This window comes from Myripristis murdjan, chromosome 14, assembly GCF_902150065.1.
Source record: "Myripristis murdjan chromosome 14, fMyrMur1.1, whole genome shotgun sequence".
Taxonomy (NCBI): Eukaryota; Metazoa; Chordata; class Actinopteri; order Holocentriformes; family Holocentridae; genus Myripristis; species Myripristis murdjan.
Window position 1 is genome coordinate 38,223,374 of NC_043993.1, and position 21,690 is coordinate 38,245,063.

General features: G+C 44.7%; 1 protein-coding gene across 1 annotated transcript; it reads right to left on the bottom strand.

Annotated features, from left to right (window-relative positions):
* Positions 1-9,137: 9,137 nt before the first annotated feature.
* Positions 9,138-21,458, bottom strand: dub (duboraya). Its single transcript, XM_030069184.1, has 7 exons — positions 21,336-21,458; positions 13,859-13,942; positions 11,868-11,933; positions 11,690-11,755; positions 11,360-11,578; positions 10,719-11,183; positions 9,138-10,255 (listed from the first exon to the last, which is right to left on the bottom strand). Exons 1-7 carry the CDS (start codon positions 21,339-21,341, stop codon positions 10,226-10,228), a joined length of 936 nt encoding a protein of 311 aa, XP_029925044.1. The 5' UTR covers positions 21,342-21,458; the 3' UTR covers positions 9,138-10,225.
* Between the last annotated feature and the right edge of the window lie 232 nt (positions 21,459-21,690).

Sequence of the window (21,690 nt, forward strand, 5' to 3'; positions counted from 1 at the left end):
GCTGAACTGGTGCCAACAAAGAACCGGTTTGCTTTTCCACCGGCCAACAGCCAAGCGGAGCCACGTCAGAGCCACGTCATGACGTCAGCGGAAAACGTGATCACGTCGTAGCGATGAAAGTGCTGCTTGTGTCTTTACAAGCCTGCACTGCGATCCAGAGAAGAAAAATGCAATTATTGCCGGCTACCCGTCGTATTCGTGGTCGGAACGAACGGTGACTACGTTCAGCTAAACGTTTATAGCGTTCGCTGTTCCCGTTTGGGTCTGTAACCCCGCCCACCGATGACGTGGTGGGTCACGTCACCGGTTCTTTCTCTGGCTCCTGTTTAGCCCCTGCTCCAAGTTGGTGCTTGTCTGGAACCAGTTTGGAACCAGTTTGAAACCAGTTTGGCCGGAGCTTGGGTGGTGGGAAAACAAAGAACTGGTGCTAAGTCAGGCTCCGGCTCTGAACCAGCCCTGGAACCGCTTTGGTGGAAAAGAGGCAAGAGAGACAGAAGAGGAAGCGGCGTTGTAGACTGCAGTGGTCTGTGAGGTCATTAAACACATCATCACAGGTGGTCTGTGAGGTCATTAAACACATCATCACAGGAGGACGGCGGCCTGTGAGGTCATTAAACACATCATCACAGGTGGTCTGTGAGGTCATTAAACACATCATCACAGGAGGACAGTGGCCTGTGAGGTCATTAAACACATCATCACAGGTGGTCTGTGAGGTCATTAAACACATCATCACAGGTGGTCTGTGAGGTCATTAAACACATCATCACAGGTGGTCTGTGAGGTCATTAAACACATCGCCACAGGAGGACAGTGGCCTGTGAGGTCAGTAAACACATCATCACAGGAGGTCTGTGAGGTCATTAAACACATCGCCACAGGAGGACAGTGGCCTGTGAGGTCAGTAAACACATCATCACAGGTGGTCTGTGAGGTCATTAAACACATCATCACAGGTGGTCTGTGAGGTCATTAAACACATCATCACAGGAGGTCTGTGAGGTCATTAAACACATCGCCACAGGAGGACAGTGGCCTGTGAGGTCAGTAAACACATCATCACAGGTGGTCTGTGAGGTCATTAAACACATCATCACAGGTGGTCTGTGAGGTCATTAAACACATCATCACAGGAGGTCTGTGAGGTCATTAAACACATCGCCACAGGAGGACAGTGGCCTGTGAGGTCAGTAAACACATCATCACAGGTGGTCTGTGAGGTCAGTAAACACATCATCACAGGAGGACGGCGGCCTGTGAGGTCATTAAACACATCATCACAGGAGGACGGTGGCCTGTGAGGTCATTAAACACATCGCCACAGGAGGATGGTGGCCTGTGAGGTCATTAAACACATCATCACAGGAGGACGGTGGCCTGTGAGGTCATTAAACACATCATCACAGGAGGACGGTGGCCTGTGAGGTCATTAAACACATCATCACAGGAGGACGGTGGCCTGTGAGGTCATTAAACACATCATCACAGGAGGACGGTGGCCTGTGAGGTCATTAAACACATCATCACAGGAGGACGGCGGCCTGTGAGGTCATTAAACACATCATCACAGGAGGATGCGCCCACGATCTCTGATGCTGCTGCATTTTGTTTGTATCTGTAATCTTCCTGAAAACGTGCAGAAATACGGGCAAAATTAACATCGAGTACGAAAACACTGCTCCATCTGCATCTATATCTTATAATATAAACGTTAACATTGAGCATAAATGAGCCTTTATCCGGCCGCACAGGGATTCAAACCAGCAACCCTCTGCTTTCCACTGCAGAAACTGACCTGCGATCAGACTGCCTGCTAGCGATGCAGCTCACGGGTTTCACTGCTGATCAGTCCATCAGGTATTTTTTTGAATTAACCGATTAATCATTCTGTCAATCAGAAGGCCCCCAGGAGGCGCCATTCGTTTATTAGCCGAGTCGATTCTGAGGTTTGAGGCTGCGGGAAGAAAAAAATTAGTTGGGGGGCCCCCTGCATTTTACAGTGAATAACAATGCATGGGAAACTGCAAAAAACTTTTTTTTTTTTTTTTTTTTGATTTTTTTTTTTTTTTTCAAATATTATTTTAAGCATGGGCCTATAATAAATCTAAAATTAATTTTGTGGTAATTATACAACTATATTTTTAAAATGATTTTCAAGTAATGTTTTGCTAATTGCCTGTTCATTTTTGGGTTATTTTCTGGCTGACCTCTTGATAGCTTTGTTGTCATTTTCCTGTGTTCTTACTGATTTTTGTCTGATTTCTTGATCATTTCCTGATTCTTGATTTTTTTTTTTCTTTTTTTCTTTTTTTTTGGCAATTTTTGAGTCATAAGAATGAAATGAAGAATTCACTTGCTTTTCAAAAACATGGAAAAAAGGTGATGAGCAAATTAGCAACAAATTACTGGAATATTAGTTTTTTAAAAAAGATGCAGGATCAGCATCAGACTTCTTGTGTTTAAATGCTTCACAAACATTAAAAAAAAAAAAAAAAAAAAAAAAAAAAAAAAAACTGATTGGATCTGGGGGTCCTGCATTGAGGAAGGTGTGTCTGATGGGCATGGTGGGCCCACGGCTGTCAGGTGATGTTATTTCTCCGCTCTCACATCAGAACAACAGGCCGATCCCGAAAAACCCCGTTCATGTTCCCTGTCCGATCCAGATCAGAGCTGACAGCCTCCGACTCTGCAGAGTTTATTCATGGAAACCAGGAGTCAGCCAGACTATCAGAGGATCAAACAGCTAAACCTGCGTTCGACCTTCACTGATTTATCTCTAGCCGTCTTTCCAGGTAAACAGCAGTTCATCAGCACAGGTGGAAAACACGTCTGTTTACTGCTGCTGCTGCTGCTGCTGCACTCCATTTAACCAGGGAAGACAAAACCATGGCTTCACAAAGGGAAACGCTTTCTGCCAGATGTTGGAGTGTCTGTGGGAGTTTCTGCCAGATGTTGGAGTGTCTGTGGGAGTTTGTGCCAGATGTTGGAGTGTCTGTGGGAGTTTCTGCCAGATGTTGGAGTGTGTCTGTGGGAGTTTGTGCCAGATGTTGGAGTGTCTGTGGGAGTTTGTGCCAGATGTTGGAGTGTCTGTGGGAGTTTGTGCCAGATGTTGGAGTGTCTGTGGGAGTTTGTGCCAGATGTTGGAGGGTCTGTGGGAGTTTCTGCCAGATGTTGGAGTGTCTGTGGGAGTTTTGAGCCTTTGTGAGCTCAGACTCTGATGTTGGACCAGAGGGCCCGGCTCCCAGTCTGCGTTCTAGTTGATCCAAAGGTGTTGGATGGGGTTGAGGTCGGGGCTCTGTGCGGGCCGCTCAACTTCTTCCACCCCAAACTCAGCCGGCCACGCCTTCATGGAGCTGCTCTGTGCACTGGGGCTCAGTCATGCTGGGACAGGAAAGGACTATTGGACAAAGTAACAATTTTAAAATATTTTTCAAAGTAAAAAAGGGAATTTCATTTTTTCAAAGAGCTGGCAGCGTGTAAAACAGCTGTGCCAGATGAATCTGAACAGCTGTAACGTCGCTGCGGCCCCGCTGCGACCTCAGGTGGCAACCTGGAGCAAAGGGTCAGAGGTCACGACCCTGAGTGGCAGGTCAGAGGTCCTGACCCGGAGCAGCAGGTCATGTTCAGGCTAAGAGGATCAGGAGAAGCGACTGTTGGAAAAGCAGCAGCGAAGCCGGCGGCCGACGTGGGAATCGGCAGGTCGGCAGGTCGGCAGGGAAGAAGCTGCAGGCAAACTGGAGGTCAGGACCGTCCCATTGATTTTAAATGGTTGGCCTGTTTACTACAACTCTTTTACTCCCTCACATTTTCCATGTCAACAAACAAAATCAGAATCAGAAAAACATTATTGATCCCCGAGGGGAAACTGGGTCAGCTGCTCAGAATCTCAAGAGAAGAATTAATAAAAAATAGTATTTTGTCAGAAGCACAAAGTGAGTCCAGTGGATTTTACTGTTCAAACACAAAATCAGTCACTATGAGGGGGAACTCAGACCCCTAAAAACTTAGTCATTACTTTGTCTATTTCACATTATTAATCAATTATTAATTGATTCGTCGATAGAGAGAAAATGAATTGACAACTATTTTCATGAAAACACTTGATAATCGTTCAAGTTGCATTTCTTGGTCTTTTATTATATAATACATTTAACATTTTGGGTTCTGGACTCTTGGTCAGACGAATAACACATTTCAAGATGTCAGAAATTGTGACGGGCATTTTTAACTGTTTTCTGATGGATTACAGACCGAGACATTAATCCATTCACTGAGAAAATAACCTGCACGTCTACACAGCGTTCTGAAGAACCATTTAAGAACCAGTATTTTTCTGAGAGTAGAATCAAAAAGTGAGTTTGTGGTTGAAGCAGCCGCCTTATAATGTTCTGCTTCTGCGGCGAACAAAGTCCTCAACACTCAGAAACCACACAGCTGATGATCGGCTGTGGAAAGCAAAACGTTTCCCTGGGGACTATTTTTTAAGAGACTTTTAGGAAAACTCATGTGGAGGACTTTATTCCAGACTCTCTGAGAGTTCATGTTCATATCGTAGTGGAATGAATGGAGGAAAGGGAGGAGGAGTGATGTGGCAGCTCTGAAAGCCCACTGCTCGCTCTGGGAGGAGAGCAGAGGAACGTGAAGGAGAGGAACCTCTGAGGAACCCAGAGGAGCCGGGACGGAGCTTTAATGTAGTTTGGCTGTGGAGTAAACACATGGCAGGTACACACACACACACACACACACACACACACTGAGTCACTGGATGCGGTTGTGATGGAGACGCAGGTTGGGGTTATCTGCTTCATCTGGCTGATCCTGGATTAATTACTGCTAATAATAATCTGGCAGAGGTCAGTCAGTCAGATCCCAGCTGAACTCTGATGTGACTCGAGTGACGACAGTCCTGAGCACCCAGAGGACGCCTCAGGACAGACTCATCAAGAGACACACTGTTTGGTGTTCTGAGAAAAAAAAAAACTCAGGATTTACAAGATTAAAATCACAAATTCATTCAATTCTTTTCCTTGCTTTTTGTCCGTGGCTCCACCTGTGCTGCCCCCTGCTGGCCGTGTCTCAGGTCTGCAGCTGATCCCCTCAGCAGATCCTACAGGAACAAGGAGATCCTGCTGATCTGAGCCCAGAATCAGCAGATTGTTTTCTTCTGGATCGGCCCAAGTCACAGCGACGTCTCTTCAGAGTCCAGATGCTGAGGAGGAGGTTGGGGTTCTGGACTCAGACCAGCAGGATTTCCTTCAGACTGGATCCCACAGGAGGAGGACAAACTGGTTTCACTGTTTGTTTTCTCCTAAATTTGTGACTTTATAATCTCAGAACTTTTGTGGCTTTTTTTCCTCATAAATTTATGACATTAATCTCAGAATTTCTGAGTTTTTTCATGTAAATTTATTAGTTTTTTCTCATAAATTTACAACTTTTAACCCAGAGAATATCCAAGTTCCGGTTCATATTTGTTTCTCAAAATATTATCCCCCTCCCCCGGCTCTGTCATTTTTTCCCCTCCTTACAGTGGCCCTAACACGCCGACGCAGAAAATGTTGATCACAGTTTCCTGGCATCGACCTCGGCTGTCTTGTTTCGTCCACAACCCAAAGATATTAAGTTTACTGTCCCAGAGGAAAAAAAGACTCCTGAAATTTTCACATTTCAGGAGCTGGAATCAGAGTCTTTGGAAATTTTCCTCTTCAAAATAAGTCAGAAGGATTAATCAATGACCAAAACAATCGGAGATTAATTTAATAACTGGTAGCAAATCAATTAATTCGACTAATCGTTGCAGCTCTAGAGGAAAACATGAATTTGTGATCTCAAGCAAACTTTATGATTTTCTATGGTCTTGCTAATATTTCCAGGACATTTGATCTGTTTTTCAGATTTTCCAGGTGTTCTCCGTGACTGGGAACCTGGAGTATAAATGTCCAGGTTTTTCCAGGAGGCACGGGAGCCTCCAGCCGCCGGCGCCGCTCCGATCCTCATCAGGACCTTTTCAGCTGTGAGCAGATTAACAGGATTCATCAGGATGGGAAACGTCTGGATGGAAAGTTAGAGGGATGTTTTGAGAAAAAAAAAAAAACTGAATTTCTGAGACTGAAGTCAGATGTGTATGAGAAAAACTTCTCTGAGATTAAAGTTGTAAATTTATGAGAGAAAATATGGGGTTGTAAAGAATTCTGAGATTTTTCTTGTAAATTTAAGCCTTTAATCTCAGTCACTGGGAGATTTTTCCTGGAATATCACCCCCATCTCTCCCCAGCTCCATATAAATACACTGCAAAAAGTCAAAATCTTACCAAGAGTATTTGTCTTATTTTAAGTAAAAATGTCTTATTTCTATTCAAAATATCTCATTACACTTAATATAAGACATGATCACCTCAGAAATAACTTGTCTGTAGACAATTTTCACTTGTTTCAAGTGAAAATTTACTTGAAACAAGTGAAAATTTGCTAGAAACAAGAAACATATTCTGCCAATGGAACAAGCAAATTTTTACTTGTTTCAAGTAAATTTTCACTTGAAACAGGTGAAAATTGTCTAAAGACAAGTTATTTCTGAGCTGATCATGTCTTATTTTAAGATTTGACTTTTTGCAGTGTATATATTTTTTGCCCTGTCCTACTTTTTGAGTGCCATCTTACTAAATAATGACGTCTGAATTCATACTTTACCTGCTGAGAAGAACACGCCTCACCTTCACCTGAGAGCTGGCCCGTCCTTCGCTGGCTCCGCCTCACTCTGTCTCTAAAATCCTCCCTCTAACTCAGACCCAGGAACAGCCGTGCCTGTTTTTCAGAGATCTTACATAACAGACCTGTGCCGCTGAACTGAGCGACTCTGAACTCTGCAGGTGAACTTATTCGGTTGCTGCCCCCAAACTCTGGAATGACTTACCTGTGCACATTAGACAAGCCTCTCCACTGTCCATTTTTAAAAGCAGTCTTAAAACCCATTTTTATTCATTGGCTTTTAACCCAGTTTGAGACGTCGCTCTGTTTTATTTGTTTTATTGTCCTTTTTACTGTTTTATTGCTTTTACTGTTTTGTTGTTTTATGATCTTTTATGCACATTGATTTTAAATTATAGCATCAGACCTTGCCCTGTTTTAATTTGTTTGATAGTTTTTATTCTTTCTATTGTTTTATTGCTCTGTTTTAATTTGTTTGATTGTTTTTATTCTTTCTATTGTTTTATTGCTCTGTTTTAATTTGTTTGATTGTTTTTATTCTTTCTACTGTTCTTTCTGTTGTTCTATTATCATTTTTGTACAGCACTTTGTTTTCAGCTGTGGTTGTTTTTAAAGTGCTATATAAATTAAAGCTGCAAGCAGCGTTGGACGGGCCCTCGCACCCGTCCAACCCATTTTTTCCAGTGTTTTAAGTTGATGTAGTTTGAGAGCTGTTTCTGCTTCCTCTGAGATCTCTCAGTGGTCTGTGTGTGTGGGGGGATGGGCATGCAGCTGGAGTGTGTCAATAGACAGAGTGTGCAGAGCAGAGCACAGCAGACACTCTGACTTTGAGGCCTTCTAAAATCCAAACGGTTCGAATTTTTACTTAGCCTTGAAGAACTTTTGTTAAGGACTGTGTCCTCTGTCATCTATTAAATTTTCAAGCCGATTGCATTAACACCCTGGGAGTTAATAGATTTCATGCAAAGCTCAAATTTGGGCGAAAAGGTGACTTTCAAACACAAATTGCGGACTTCCTGTTGGTTTTAGGTGGGGGGCACGAGCACGAAAAATGTCGGGCTTGATGAGATCTACGTTTCGGCGCTGGTTTGGTCTTTCTATGACATTCCTATGGGCCGCAGGGGCTGCCTTTGCATCCCTAGGTGGCGCTACCGAGCCCATTTTTGCACCGGGGGGTTCCAATTTTTGATTTTATCAAATTTTTCGCCATACCTGACGTGTATGCCGAATTTGGTGAGTTTTTGAGCATGTTTAGGGGGTCAAATTAAGCGTCAAAGTGGCGTAATAAGAAGAAGAAGAAGAAAAAACGAACGAAAAACAATAGGGCCCTCTTCCAGAGAGGCGAGGGCCCTAATAAAGCTGAGTTGAGTTATTTCAAAATTCAGATTTCAGCGTTTTCTGCAGCTGGAAACAGACTGAAGTTATGAGGCTGCATGTTTTGCCCTCATGAGGTGTTATGCAGCTCACCTGCCTCTCGCTCCTGTTTCTGTTTCAGCGTCACAGCGACATCTTGTGGCTGACTGCAGTAACTACTGCTCACACAGAGACGCACTCTCAGAGAAACACTGGTTCCTACATGGTTCTTCAAAACGCTCTGTGGTTCTACAAAGAACCATCACCAGCTGAAGAACCTCTTTATTTTTTTTTTGGGATGGTTCTTCACACACTTTATGTGGTTCTTTAAAAGTACTAAAGGTTCTTCCTTTTTATTGGAGTTATTTAGTGTTTGGTTTGGTGTTAGTAAGTTATTAAGAGACAGTATTTTCCTGAGAGGTTTTCCAATTTTCCAGGATTTTCCAGGTTCAGGCAGCAGCTGAGTGAACTGAAAAAAAAAAAAAAAAAAAAAAATCTGCATAAATCTGGTACCGTATTTCACCAATTAATCGCCCGGCCGCAAATAGCCGCCGGGTTCTTCTAAACGCCTGGGGTCTGCACCCATTTTGCGTATTAAACGCCCACCTGAATAACCGCCGGGGCGATTATTTGCATTATATTGAGGTAACCCAAAATAAGGCTACTCACCTTATTTTTGCAGAAGTAAACAGTTAGCTGCACAATAACTTCCGTTTTCTGTCAAAATAAGAGCGCTAGCTAACGTTAGAACAAAAGGGTGTACCGTAATATTAAATCGACCGACTGAAAATATGTTGGACAGTAGCTGTCATCACGATAATGACCTGGTGCAAAAATAAATAAAGGCCTGCAGCGAATAGCCGCCTGGTTCTTTTAAACGCCCGGGGTCCAAGTCGATTTTGCATATTAAACGTCCGGGCGATTAATTGGTGAAATACGGTATTTTACATTTTGCAGTGTAACTTATCGAAAGCATTCATGATTGTAAAAAAAAAAAAAAAAAGTCCAGATGGTTGAAAATGAAAGAGAAAATGAAAATGCACTCTGGAAAAAGTGAAATATTTCATTTGATTTATTTTTTTACATCTCAAATCCTTTCCTTTGTATTTCAGTGTTTGGATCATTAAAGTTACAGCCGACACACCTCGCACACCTCGCACACCTCACACACCCTTCACACACCTCGCACACCTCACACACCTCACACACCCTTCACACACCTCACACACCTCGCACACCTGCTGTAACACATCAGCCAACACTGACTGCTGCAGGGCGGACTCTAGGACCCAGGAGCCTCGGCGGCTGACAGGTGTGTCAGTGGGAGGGGCTTTGGTGAGACAGCCACCTGCCACAGTGACCCTTCGCTAAGCCCCGCCCTAGAAGCCCCGCCCAACTGTGCGATCCCACGTTAGCAAGCGTATTATTCCAGAAAGTTATTTCCATTATTTCACGCCGGGTGTGAAAGCTCGACAGACATAGCAACAGTAACCGAGGAGGGCGGGGCTTAGCGAAGCGTGAATTCCAGCTTTTACCTTTTCCTACCTAAGCACCTCCCACTGACACACCTGTCCCCACCCCCCCCCCACCTGTCATGCACTGAGGCTCCTGGGTCCTAAAGTCCCTCCTGGTAGCCTCACATCGAAATGAATCTGAGCGTTTGTTTAGAAAAACGTCCCGGTAGAAAACGTCTTTGGCGGTAAGCGCGACGTGGCGGCGACTCGGAGCGAACTCAAAACACAGACACACAAGACATCAGGCAGCAGAAACATCCAGTTCAATCCAGTTCAATCCAGTTCAATCCAGTTCAATCCAGGTAAATCCAGGTAAACACGCCTCCAAACAGCAAGCGGCAGATTAAAAAGCGGCGGGTTCAGGTTAGAATCTGAGCTCAGCGACGAGGCGCTCGGAGGGACGCTGGAGGACAGGGGTGGGCGTTCTTATTTCACATTTCAGGAATCAAACAGGCGGTGGCTCTCAGCGTCCTGAGGAGCTCCGCCTCCTCAGTTTGTCTCTTTACAGCAGGAAGCAGCAGCTCAGCGCCGCCATCTTTGCTCCTGCGGACAGGACCGCGCCGCCGCCTCACTTCCTGTCCTGGAGGTTTTCGCCGCAGGCTCGAGGGTCACTCCGCGGCCCGGGGCCCTCGCCCGGGTCGCTGCTGTCATCATCCCTCTGAGCTCGGACAGTCTGTCTGCTGGGAGGGAGACAGATGATGATGTCAGAGGGCTGGACCAATCAGCAGGAGCGTGCGTACGGCGTCTCTGCTTAGTGGGTGGACATTTTTTGTTCATATTTTCATTCATTTTATGTTTTTTTTTTTTTGTTTTTATTTTTTTTTTGCTAATTTCCTGGTGTATTTACAAACATCTTTTTTTTGACAATTATTTCTGGGTGTTTCTACGGAGGCCCGGAGAGGCCACAAATGTTCTTTTTCCTGTGCGCAAATCACAAACCTCCAATTTATTTGCACAAATTTCCAGCTCTTTGAAACTCAGATCATTAGAAATCATTAGAAATCATTAGAAATCATTAGAAATCATTAGAAATGATTTGATGTCACTTTACAAGTTTGACGCCGTCATGTGACGAGTGTGTGTTTCCTGTCAGGCCAAAGCGTGTAACACACCTGCTGCTCCACCAGGGGGAGCCAAACTCACCTCGCTTTGGCCGGCGTCTTCCTTCCTCTCCGTGCTCGCCTTCTCCTCCTCGTCTGGACCGGGACCTTCCTCCTGCTCTCCTGTGGGGTTTCTGCCCGCCTCCTCCTCCTCCTCCTCCTCCTCCTCCTCCTTCCTCTCTGATGAAGATCCAGGCGCCTCCTCCTCCTCCTCCTCCTCCTCCTCCTGCTGCTTCCTGTCTTCTTCTGTGCAGTTTGATGCAGTTTCTTCTTCAGGTGTGGAGGACTTGGGCTGCTCCGTTGTGTCTTCCTGTCTGAAAGCCTCGCCGTCCGTCTCTCCTGCCGTCACCGTCGTTGTTGTTGTTTTTGTTGTTGTTGTTGTTGTGGTTGTTGTTTTGGCCTCGGGGTCACTGGGAGACAAAAGGGGCGTGTCCACTTCCTCCCCGCTGCTGGACTTCCTGTGGCGGCGGGACGGAGGGCGGCGCCTGATGGAGTGGCGGGCTCGGCCCTGTGGGGCGACCAATCAGAGCAGAGAGAGGAAATGAGGTCATGGTTCATGCCACCTGAGATCTGAGCCGCTAAACTCCTCGCTGTTTACACCTGAGCTGTCCAAGGAGAACACACACACACACACACACACACACACACACACACACACACACACACACACACATGGAAACACACCTTGTTGATGCTCTGCAGTATGGATCCCTCTACGGCAGTGGGAGGGGCTTCGAAGGAGGCGGGGCCTTCCTCTTCACTCTTGGCGGGAGCAGAGACGCAGGGGCTGGTGGGCGTTACCACGGCAACGGAGCAGGGGGAGGGGGGTACGAAGGAGGGGGGCAGTAACTTGAGCCCGGGACTCTTAGGAGAGGTGAGCATGGGCGAGACAGCCAGGTTAGCCTGGAGAGAGAGAGAGAGAGGAGAGTGAGGTGTGTGTGTGTGTGTGTGTGTGTGTGTGTGTGTGTGTGTGTGTGTGTGTGTGCCGGCCAGCAGAGGGCAGCAGAGTCTCACCTGCAGCTTCTCGATCAGAGCCGAGTTCCTCTTGGCTTTCACAGGAGAGGTGACAGCAGCAGGTGTCTGCAACACACACACACACACACACACACACACACACACACACACACACACACACACAGTCAGGTGGTGGTCCACACTGAACCTGATGCAGGACTTGGTCTCAGAGTCTCACCTCGTGTTGCTCGGCCGGTTTAGGAAGCTGTAAGGTCCGAGGGGGGCGCCGTCTGACAGGAGGCTCCTGCACACACACACACACACACACACAGATACACACACACACACACACACACACACACACACACACACACGAATGAACACCTCTGTTACCGTGACAACAAGACAAGCTGAGCATTATAGGCAGCGGGAGAGGAAATTTTAAGGCACAACAGCTGGATTAGATTAGATTAGATTAGATTAGATCAGATTAGATCAGATTAGATTAGATTAGATTAGATTAGATTAGATTAGATTATCCAGGTGGAGCTCCCAGTATGTTGGTGCATCACTGTGTATTTATATTTATATATGTATTGTGTATAGCTGATCTGAGATCTGTTGGGAACACAAATGACTTTAGTCTGCCTGGTCACACACACAGATACACACACACACACACACACACACACAGATACACATATGCTCTTATGTGGTGTTTAAACCTTGTTGTTTTTAAATGTGCTGCATCAATAAAGTGGTTTGGTGACAGCAGCACTTCCTGGCTTGGCCTCATTTCCTGTCCCGTACTTCCTGTGTGACGTGTGTCTGTGTGGAGTCGGATCATCTCCGACAGGTGCAGGACAGGTGTGTGTGTGTGTGTGTGTGTGTGTGTGTGTGACGTCAGAGGCCATGCTGTCCACAGTCACAGGAAGTGCTGAGTGTAAACAGGAAGTGTTTACCCTGTAAACAGGAAGTGTTTACCCTGCATGTGTGTGATGCTGTCTGCGAGGAAAACACATGATAAAACACGGCTGACTGCATGTTAGCGTGTTAGCATGTTAGCATGTTAGAATGTTAGCGTGTTAACATGTTAGCGTATTAGCATGTTAGCGTGTTAGCGTGTTATCATGTTAGCGTGTTAGCATGTTAGTGTGTTAGCGTGTTAGCATGTTAGCGTGTTATCATGTTAGCGTGTTAGCATGTTAGCATATTAATGTATTAACATGTTAGTGTGTTATCATGTTAGCGTGTTATCATGTTAACATGTTAGCGTGTTAGCATGTTAGTGTGTTAGCTTGTTAGCATGTTAGCGTGATATCATGTTAGCGTGTTAGCATGTTAGTGTGTTAGCATGTTAGCATATTAATGTATTAACATGTTAGTGTGTTATCATGTTAGCGTGTTATCATGTTACCATGTTAGCGTGTTACCATGTTAGCATGTTAGCGTGTTAGCATGTTAGCGTGTTAACATGTTAGCGTGTTAGCGCGTTTACATGTTAGCGTGTTAGCATGTTAGCATGTCAGCTTGTTAACATGTTAGCGTGTTATCATGTTAACGTGTTATCATGTTAGCGTGTCAACGTGTTAACATGTTAGCGTGTTAGCATGTTAGCATGTTAACATGTTAGTGTGTTAGCGTGTTAGCATGTTAACGTGTTATCATGTTAGCGTGTTAGCATGTTAGTGTGTTAGCGTGTTAGCATGTTAGCGTGTTATCATGTTAGCGTGTTAGCATGTTAGCATATTAGTGTATTAACATGTTAGTGTGTTATCATGTTAGCGTGTTATCATGTTAACATGTTAGCGTGTTAGCATGTTAGTGTGTTAGCGTGTTAGCATGTTAGCGTGTTATCATGTTAGCGTGTTAGCATGTTAGCATATTAGTGTATTAACATGTTAGTGTGTTATCATGTTAGCGTGTTATCATGTTAACATGTTAGCGTGTTAGCATATTAGCATGTTAACATGTTAGCGTGTTAGCATGTTAGCATGTTAGTGTGCTAGGATGTTAGCATGTTAGCGTGTTACCATGTTAGCGTGTTACCATGTTAGCATGTTAGCGTGTTAACATGTTAGCGTGTTAGCGCGTTTACATGTTAGCGTGTTAGCATGTTAGCATGTCAGCTTGTTAACATGTTAGCGTGTTAGCATGTTAGCATGTTAACGTGGAGCTGCTGCCGCCCAGCAGAGCGAGCGCTAACGATGAGCGTCATGATGATCTCACCGCTTTGCTTCCTGTGGCGTCCGGAGGGGCGGAGCTAAACCTCCCGGCCAGTTCGGCGACGGAGCGCTTGGCTGGAGCCTCGTCCTGCACAGAGGAGACACACAGCTCACACCTCTAATCTCAGGGAATAACTGAGGGGCTTTCTTAGATTATTACCCCCCCACCCCCCCCCCATCCCACACACACACACACACACACACACACACACACACACACACACACAGCGGCCGGTCAGCAGTGTGATGGAAACAGCTGTCATGGTGATGTTTACATACTGCAGCTGGCAACCCGTTGCTGGGACGTCCCGAGAGCGGGGTTGGGGGAAGAAGAGAGGGAGGGAGGGAAAGGGGGGGGGAAGGGGGAGAGGGAGGGACCACCTGCTGTGATGTCCCCCTCCCACCCCCCACCCCCGGCGTGGAGCTGACAGCTGATCTGAGCTCTGGCGTGAGGCGGGCGCTGACGTGGCGAGGGGTCAGCGAGGGACACGCCTCCACCTCAACAGGAAGTGACCAAACCGGAAGCTATGAGGTCACAGATAAAGGGGCGTGGCCAAGGAGGAGGGGGTGTGAACGCTGCGGTCGCCTCGGTAACGACACGTGCGGCTGATCTGACATCAGCGGCTGCACACCGTCAGACAGATGCAGATATATTTGTCACGTGATTGACAGCTGGCGTGACGTCTGTCCTCCCTGTGGCCCTCAGGCTTCAGACCTTTAAAGGGATATTCCAGTGTTTTGTGCAAACTCTCCTTCTCCCTGTCTTCCTCAGACTGAGGCTCGGGACGTCCTGTAAGAGCCCTTTCTATTATGTGTTGTGCTGTGCCCTTTAACCCTCCCACCACTTGGGGGAGCAATGTAGCCAATCTGCCAGATGTCAGAGGTCAGAGGTCAGAGGTCTGTATATATAATGAGCTGATGCTGGTGGCAGGAGCACACAGTTTTAGACCGTGACCGTGACATCATCATTTGTTATTTTGTATTTTGTCTACATTGGTAAATAGGCGATCTGGTGTTTATTATTTTTATTTGTAAATCGTTGAACTAACAAACTGCACTGTAAGAAAATAAATAATCGTTGTTGTTATTCAATTGAACATTTCCATCATTTGGTAACACGTGTGAAACCGCTCTGACCTGTTTTGATAGGCGAGGGGTCACTGCACTTCCTGTGGGTAGCATTTTCTGTTAGCTTAGCATAAAGACTTAAAGTGTATGGGAGTTGTTAGCCTGGCTCGGTCAAAGTGAAACAGGTGAGCTCCACGGCGGATCAGGTGGATGTGAAGTTCACCTGTGAGCCAGCAGGTGGCGTCAGCGTGCTCTGCTCTCTGCTCTGTCGCTCTCCCACACAGCAGCACACAGTCCTGTGGGGGGGGGCTGTGTGATCAGAGGGTTTGTTTGTTTGTTTGTTTGTTTGTTTGTTTGTTTGTTTGTTTGTGTCATGTTGGCTCGTGTGATGAGGTCATCGTCTCTGCTCCGACACAGCAGGACGGGACATTCTGACACGGCACCAAGAAATAACTGCAGCTGTGTGTGAATATGAGCTCTGTGTGTGTGTGTGTGTGTGTGTGTGTGTGTGTGTGAGTGTGTGTGAGTGTGTGTGTGTGTGTGTGTGTGTGTGTGTGCGTGTGTGTGAGTGTGTGTGTGTGTGTGTGTGTGTGTGTGTGTGTGTGTGTCTGTGTGTGTGTGAGTGTGTGTGTGTGTGAGTGTGAGTGTGTGTGTGTGTTAGTGTGTGTGAGTGTGTGTGTGTGTGTGTGTGTGTGTGTGTGAGTGTGTGTGTGTGTGAGTGTGTGTGTGTGTGAGTGTGTGTGTGTGTGTGTGTGTGTGTGTGTGTGTGTGTGTGTGAGTGTGTGTGTGTGTGTGTGTGTGTGTGTATGTGTGTGTGTGTGTGTGTGTGTGTGTGTGTGTGTGTGTGTGTGTGTGTGTGTGTGATGTCACTGCAGCTCTTCCTCTGTCTTGGTTGGAGCTTCACACACTGACAGCTGATCAGCAGCAGTAGTAGTACTAGTACTAATAGCAGTAGCAGTATATACCGTAACAGTAGTACTAATAGTACATATGACAGTAGTAGCAGTAGTAGTAGCAGCAGCAATAGTATGCATTGCAGTAGTTGTAGAATCAGTAGTATACACAGCAGTAGAAGTAACAGTAGTAGTAGTGTTGGTAGTAGTAGTATATATAGTAGTATTAGTACTAGCAATAACAGTAGCGGTGTATATATAGCAGTAGTAGTAGCAGTAGAAGTAGTCGTAGTATCAGTAGTACATATAGCAGTATTAATAGTAGCAGTAGCGGTATATGTAGCAGTAAAACTAGTATCAGTAGTATACACAGCAGTTGTGGTAGTATCAGTAGTGCATAGATATGGCAGTAGTAGTAGTGGTAGTGGTAGCCTAGTAGTTGTAGCAGTATTAGTACATATGGCAGTAGTACTTGTAGTAGTAGCAGTACACATGGCAGTATTAGTAGTAGTAGTTGTAGTAGTAGCAGTACTTATAGCAGTAGTACTTGTAATAGTAGCAGTACTTATGGCAGTAGTAGTAGTAGTAGTAGTAGTAGTTGTAGCAGTAGCAGTACATAGTGCAGTAGTAGTTGTAGTAGTAGTTGTAGTAGTAGCAGTACATATGGCAGTAGTAGTAGTTGTAGCAGTAGCAGTACATATTGCAGTAGTAGTTGTAGTAGTAGCAGTACATGTGGCAGTAGTAGTAGTAGTAGTAGTAGTAGTAGTAGTTGTTGTAGTAGTAGCAGTACTTATGGCAGTAGTAGTTGTAGTAGTAGCAGTACTTATGGCAGTAGTAGTTGTAGTAGTAGCAGTACATATGGCAGTAGTAGTTGTAGTAGTTGTAGTACTAGCAGTACTTGTGGCAGTAGTAGCTGTAATAGTTGTAGTAGTTGTAGCAGTAGCAGTACATATTGCAGTAGTAGTTGTAGTAGTAACAGTACATGTGGCAGTAGTAGTAGTAGTAGTAGTAGTAGTAGTAGTTGTTGTTGTTGTAGTAGTAGCAGTACTTATGGCAGTAGTAGTTGTAGTAGTAGCAGTACTTATGGCAGTAGTAGTTGTAGTAGTAGCAGTACATATGGCAGTAGTAGTTGTAGTAGTTGTAGTAGTAGCAGTACTTATGCCAGTAGTAGCTGTAGTAGTTGTAGTAGTAGCAGTACATATGGCAGTAGTAGTTGTAGTACTTGTAATAGTAGCAGTACTTATGGCAGTAGTAGTTGTAGTCGTAGCAGTACTTATAGCAGTAGTAGTTGTAGTAGTAGCAGTACATATGGCAGTAGTAGTTGTAGTAGTAGCAGTACATATGACAGTAGTAGTAGTTGTAGCAGTAGCAGTACATTTGGTAGTAGTAGTTGTAGTAGTCGCAATTGTAGTAGTAGCAGTACATATGGCAGTAGTAGTAGTAGTAGTAGTTGTAGCAGTACATTTGGTAGTAGTAGTTGTAGTAGTCGCAATTGTAGTAGTAGCAGTACATATGGCAGTAGTTGTAGTAGTTGTTGTTGCAGTAGCAGTACATATGGCAGTAGTAGTTGTAGTAGTAGTTGTTGTAGCAGTAGCAGTACATATGGCAGTAGTAGTAGTAGTAGTTGTAGCAGTAACAGTACATATAGTAATAGTAGTTGTAGCAGTAGCAGTACATATGGCAGTAGTAGCTGTAGTAGTAGTAGTAGTTGTAGCAGTAGCAGTACATCTGGCAGTAGTAGTAGTAGTAGTTGTAGCAGTAACAGTACATATAGTAGTAGTAGTTGTAGCAATAGCAGTACATATGGCAGTAGTAGCTGTAGTAGTAGTAGTAGTTGTAGCAGTAGCAGTACATATGGCAGTAGTAGTTGTAGTAGTAGTTCCTGTAGCAGTAGCAGTACATATGGCAGTAGTAGTTGTAGGAGTAGTTCTTGTAGCAGTAGCAGTACATATGGCAGTAGTAGTTGTAGTAGTAGTTCTTGTAGCAGTAGCAGTATATATGGCAGTAGTAGTAGTAGTTGTAGTAGTTGTTGTAGCAGTAGCAGTACATATGGCAGTAGTAGTAGTTTTAGTATTAGTAGTACATATGGCAGTAGTAATAGTTTTAGTATTAGTAGTACATATGGCAGTAGTAGTAGTACTTGTAGCAGTAGCAGTACATATGGCAGTAGTAGTAGTTGTAGTAGTAGTTGTAGTAGTAGCGATACATATGGCAGTAGTAGTAGTTGTAGTAGTAGCGATACATATGGCAGTAGTAGTAGTTGTAGTAGTAGTTGTAGCAGTAGCAGTACATATGGCAGTTGTAGTAGTAGTTGTAGCAGTAGCAGTACATATGGCAGTAGTACTTGTAGTAGTAGTAGTTGTAGTAGTAGCTGATGTTGTGGAGATGTGTTGTTTAAAATGTGATGTTTAAGGCCTGTAGGACATTAGCCCGCTGGTTAACTGGCACAGTCACATGAGTGCTGATTCACGTCTGTTGGCCTTCAAATGAAATACATTCAAATACAGTCAGTACACCAATAAAAATACTGGCAGTAGTAGTAGTAGTAGTAGTAGTAGTAGTGGTATATAATATGTGTTTCAGTGTTGACCTTCACTGCAGGATCAGTGTAGACTGTCTGTTAAAGAGCTGCAGGACACACACACACACACACACACACACACACACACACACACTCAGCTGTTGACGTGCAGTTGATCCACATGCATTTCAGCTGAAGGACTCACATTGCTGACATTCAGTAGATAATGAAGCCACATCGCTGGGAGGGCAGGCACACACACACACACACACACACACACACACACACTCACATACATGCACACTCACACTCACACACACATACTCACATACATGCACATGCACACACGCACACACACACACTCACATAAATCACATGCACGTGTGCACACAAACACACACACACTCACATAAATCACATGCACATGCGTGCGCACACACACACACACACACACACACACACACAGCGCCCCTGCTCATTCTTTCCACAGTTTGTCGTGAAGCTATCAATCAAATGCAAAGAGTGACGAAAATACGACCGTTAAACCACTTCCTGTCTCTCTCTCTCTCTCTCTCTCTCTCTCTCTCTCTCTTACTCACTCTCTCACTATCTGTGTGTGTGTGTGTGTGTGTGTGTGTGTGTGCACACGTGTCCATTCCTGCCAGCTTCCTGTTGTTTTTCAAAGCTAAGTGAGGTGAAGCTTCTTGCTGTGTGATGTGAAGCCTCTGAGGTGAGACACTGTTATGGCACTGCACACTGTGTCAGGGCGGTGTGCAGCGCTGACATCACTGTGATGTCATTTTGGGAGCTGCAGTCAAATCTGAGCAGGCGTCGAAAAACAAAAAAACAACGTCGAGATGCTGCATTTCTTTCCATGGAATAAAAGACAAAATGCTCCTGAGCCAAACGAGGAGTAGTACAAGATAAATGTGAGAGGTGATGATCACGAGCTTTTAAACACAAGAAATCTGACAGTTTCCTCAGGGACCCTCAGGGACCCTCAGACGGCCCCTCAAACACAGACTGACACAGTTCTCTCCATGGAGCTGCATCTCCTAAAGACATAATACTTGAAAATTCGGAGATTTCAAAGTCACAAATTTTAGCCCAGCGTATGAGGACTCTTCACATTTAAACGTGTTAAAGGTGCAGGCTACGGCGGCACATTAGGGCCATTATAGGGATAAAAAAAAAATGGAGCCGGGGCAGCCAGGAGGGGTTTAATATTCAGAGAGAAAAACTAAGAATTTCCAAAATTAAAGTCAGAAATTTCTGAATGGCAGCCAAATTAGACAAATTCTGTTGTAGTTTTCATTACCGTGAGCCAAATCGACCTGTAACGTGTTGCTGTGCATTTGATATGTTCCACCTTTTCAAAACATTAAAGATGTTGTTGCCATAGCGATTTGCACGCCTTCACCTGTTTGTATGTGAAGCCGATTGCCGGTCAGTTAGAAAACTGACAGCAAACCAGCAACTGCAACGGTGTATTAGGGCCACTGTGTGTGTGTGTGTATTTCATAAACATTTTGGAGGCATTTCCACTTTATTAGACAGACACAGTATGACGGCATATCAGGGCCACTGTACAGAGCTAATTTTTCACAAAAAAAAAAAAAAAAAACTCGTTCTGAGATCAAAGTGGTAAATTCATGAGGAAAAAAAACTAATACTGTTGAAAAAAAATTCACGAATTTATGAGAAAAAAACTCAAAATTCTGATTTTATAAAGTCACAAATTGATGAGGAAAAAACTTGGAAAAATAGTATTTCTTTTACTTGTATTATTTTTTTAAAATATATATATTTTTTTTCCTGGTTGAACTGGGTGCAGCAAAGTGAAGCTATGAGGGTCGCTGAAAAATAATTTTGCTGAATGTTTTTCTCATAAATGTTTGACTTTATTATCTCAATTTTTTTTCTCACAAATTTACCAGTTTAATCACAATCTCTTTTTTTTTTTTTCTCTGAATATGAAACCCCGCCCCCCACGGCTCCGTGATTTTGTGCTAATTTTCAGTTAATTTTTGGCATTTTTTTGCTAATTTGCTCATCCCCTTTTCTCCATGTTTCTGACAGACATGTGGTTGGTTTGCTCAGGTTTCAAAGGGTTAATTCATGAAACATCGCTACGACACAAAAATATGTACGAGTGATGATTTTAATGATGTTTTAATTTCACCACTTTGACAAGTTATGACACCTGCACGGTTCCATAATGCACAAAAAAGCAAAATGTCTTTTCATGTCAGAGTCCCGAGGAGAAAGTGTCTTCAAACAGCCGTTTAAAGGTTTGAGGAAGACGAGCGGCAGCGCTGACGTCACCGCCTCCACGTCGCTCCCAGCGCTCGGGAACGTGCACTAATGTCCAGCCTGACAGACCACACGCTCAGCTAAAACATGGTTTTGTCAGGGTTACTCACTGAGAGACGCATTTCCATGAAATTAAAGTTGAAGCCAGCACAGCAGGAAGTGTAATCATCAGGAAAAAAGACTAAATAAACTGAAATATCAGCAATGCCAAGAAAAAAATAAAGAGTGCAGGTGGTGAAACGTTGGGTCCCACATGAGCGGTGTGTGCACGGTGATGTGGCAGCATGCCTATCTTCAGCCAGTCCAACTTTATCTGGAGGGTTTTATCGCTAAAATGACTGTAAAGACGAAGCAAATGTGTTTTAGGAGCTTAAAGAAGCAAAAAGAATCGATGAGGGAGCACGAGGAGCCGACTTCCTCTGAGCTGACAGTTCGGTGGCACACGACTAAAAAGTTATCAAATAATCATATCTGTTTATTTCTGGCCTCTAATAATGAATCATATTTGCAGAGTAAGAATAACTGAATAAAGGTTTCCAAGTTTTGCAGCGACATGTTGCTCAGATGCACCGACTCTCCTGCACCTCCGGCTTCCCTGCCAGTTAAACTTCAGCCAGCGAGTCAAACAGAAGCCACACACAAACTCAGAGCACACAGACGGTCACACAACACAACTTTTAGTTTACCTCCATCCTGCGCGGCGGCGGCGGCGTGTGTGACTCCCGTCCTGTCAGGCCGCGGCTCAGCTGCAGGTTATATTTAGCTGCTCTGTCACGGCGAGGCAGCGCAGCTCAAATTCAATCACTCTGACAGGCCTGAGAGCGTCCCCCCCGGCAGGGGGAGGGGGCTGATTCATCAGAGCTGATTTTAATTTCATTTCGGGTCGCTCTGCTGTCTCAGCTGCACAGAAATGTCCAGCTAAACAAGTTTGTGCAGCCGATTAGTGTCAAATACGGCATTAAAGTCCTCCGGTGTCCAGATAATTGCTCTTGATTTGATCACATTTTCAAAGCACATTGGTTTGAATTAGACCAGGTGGAG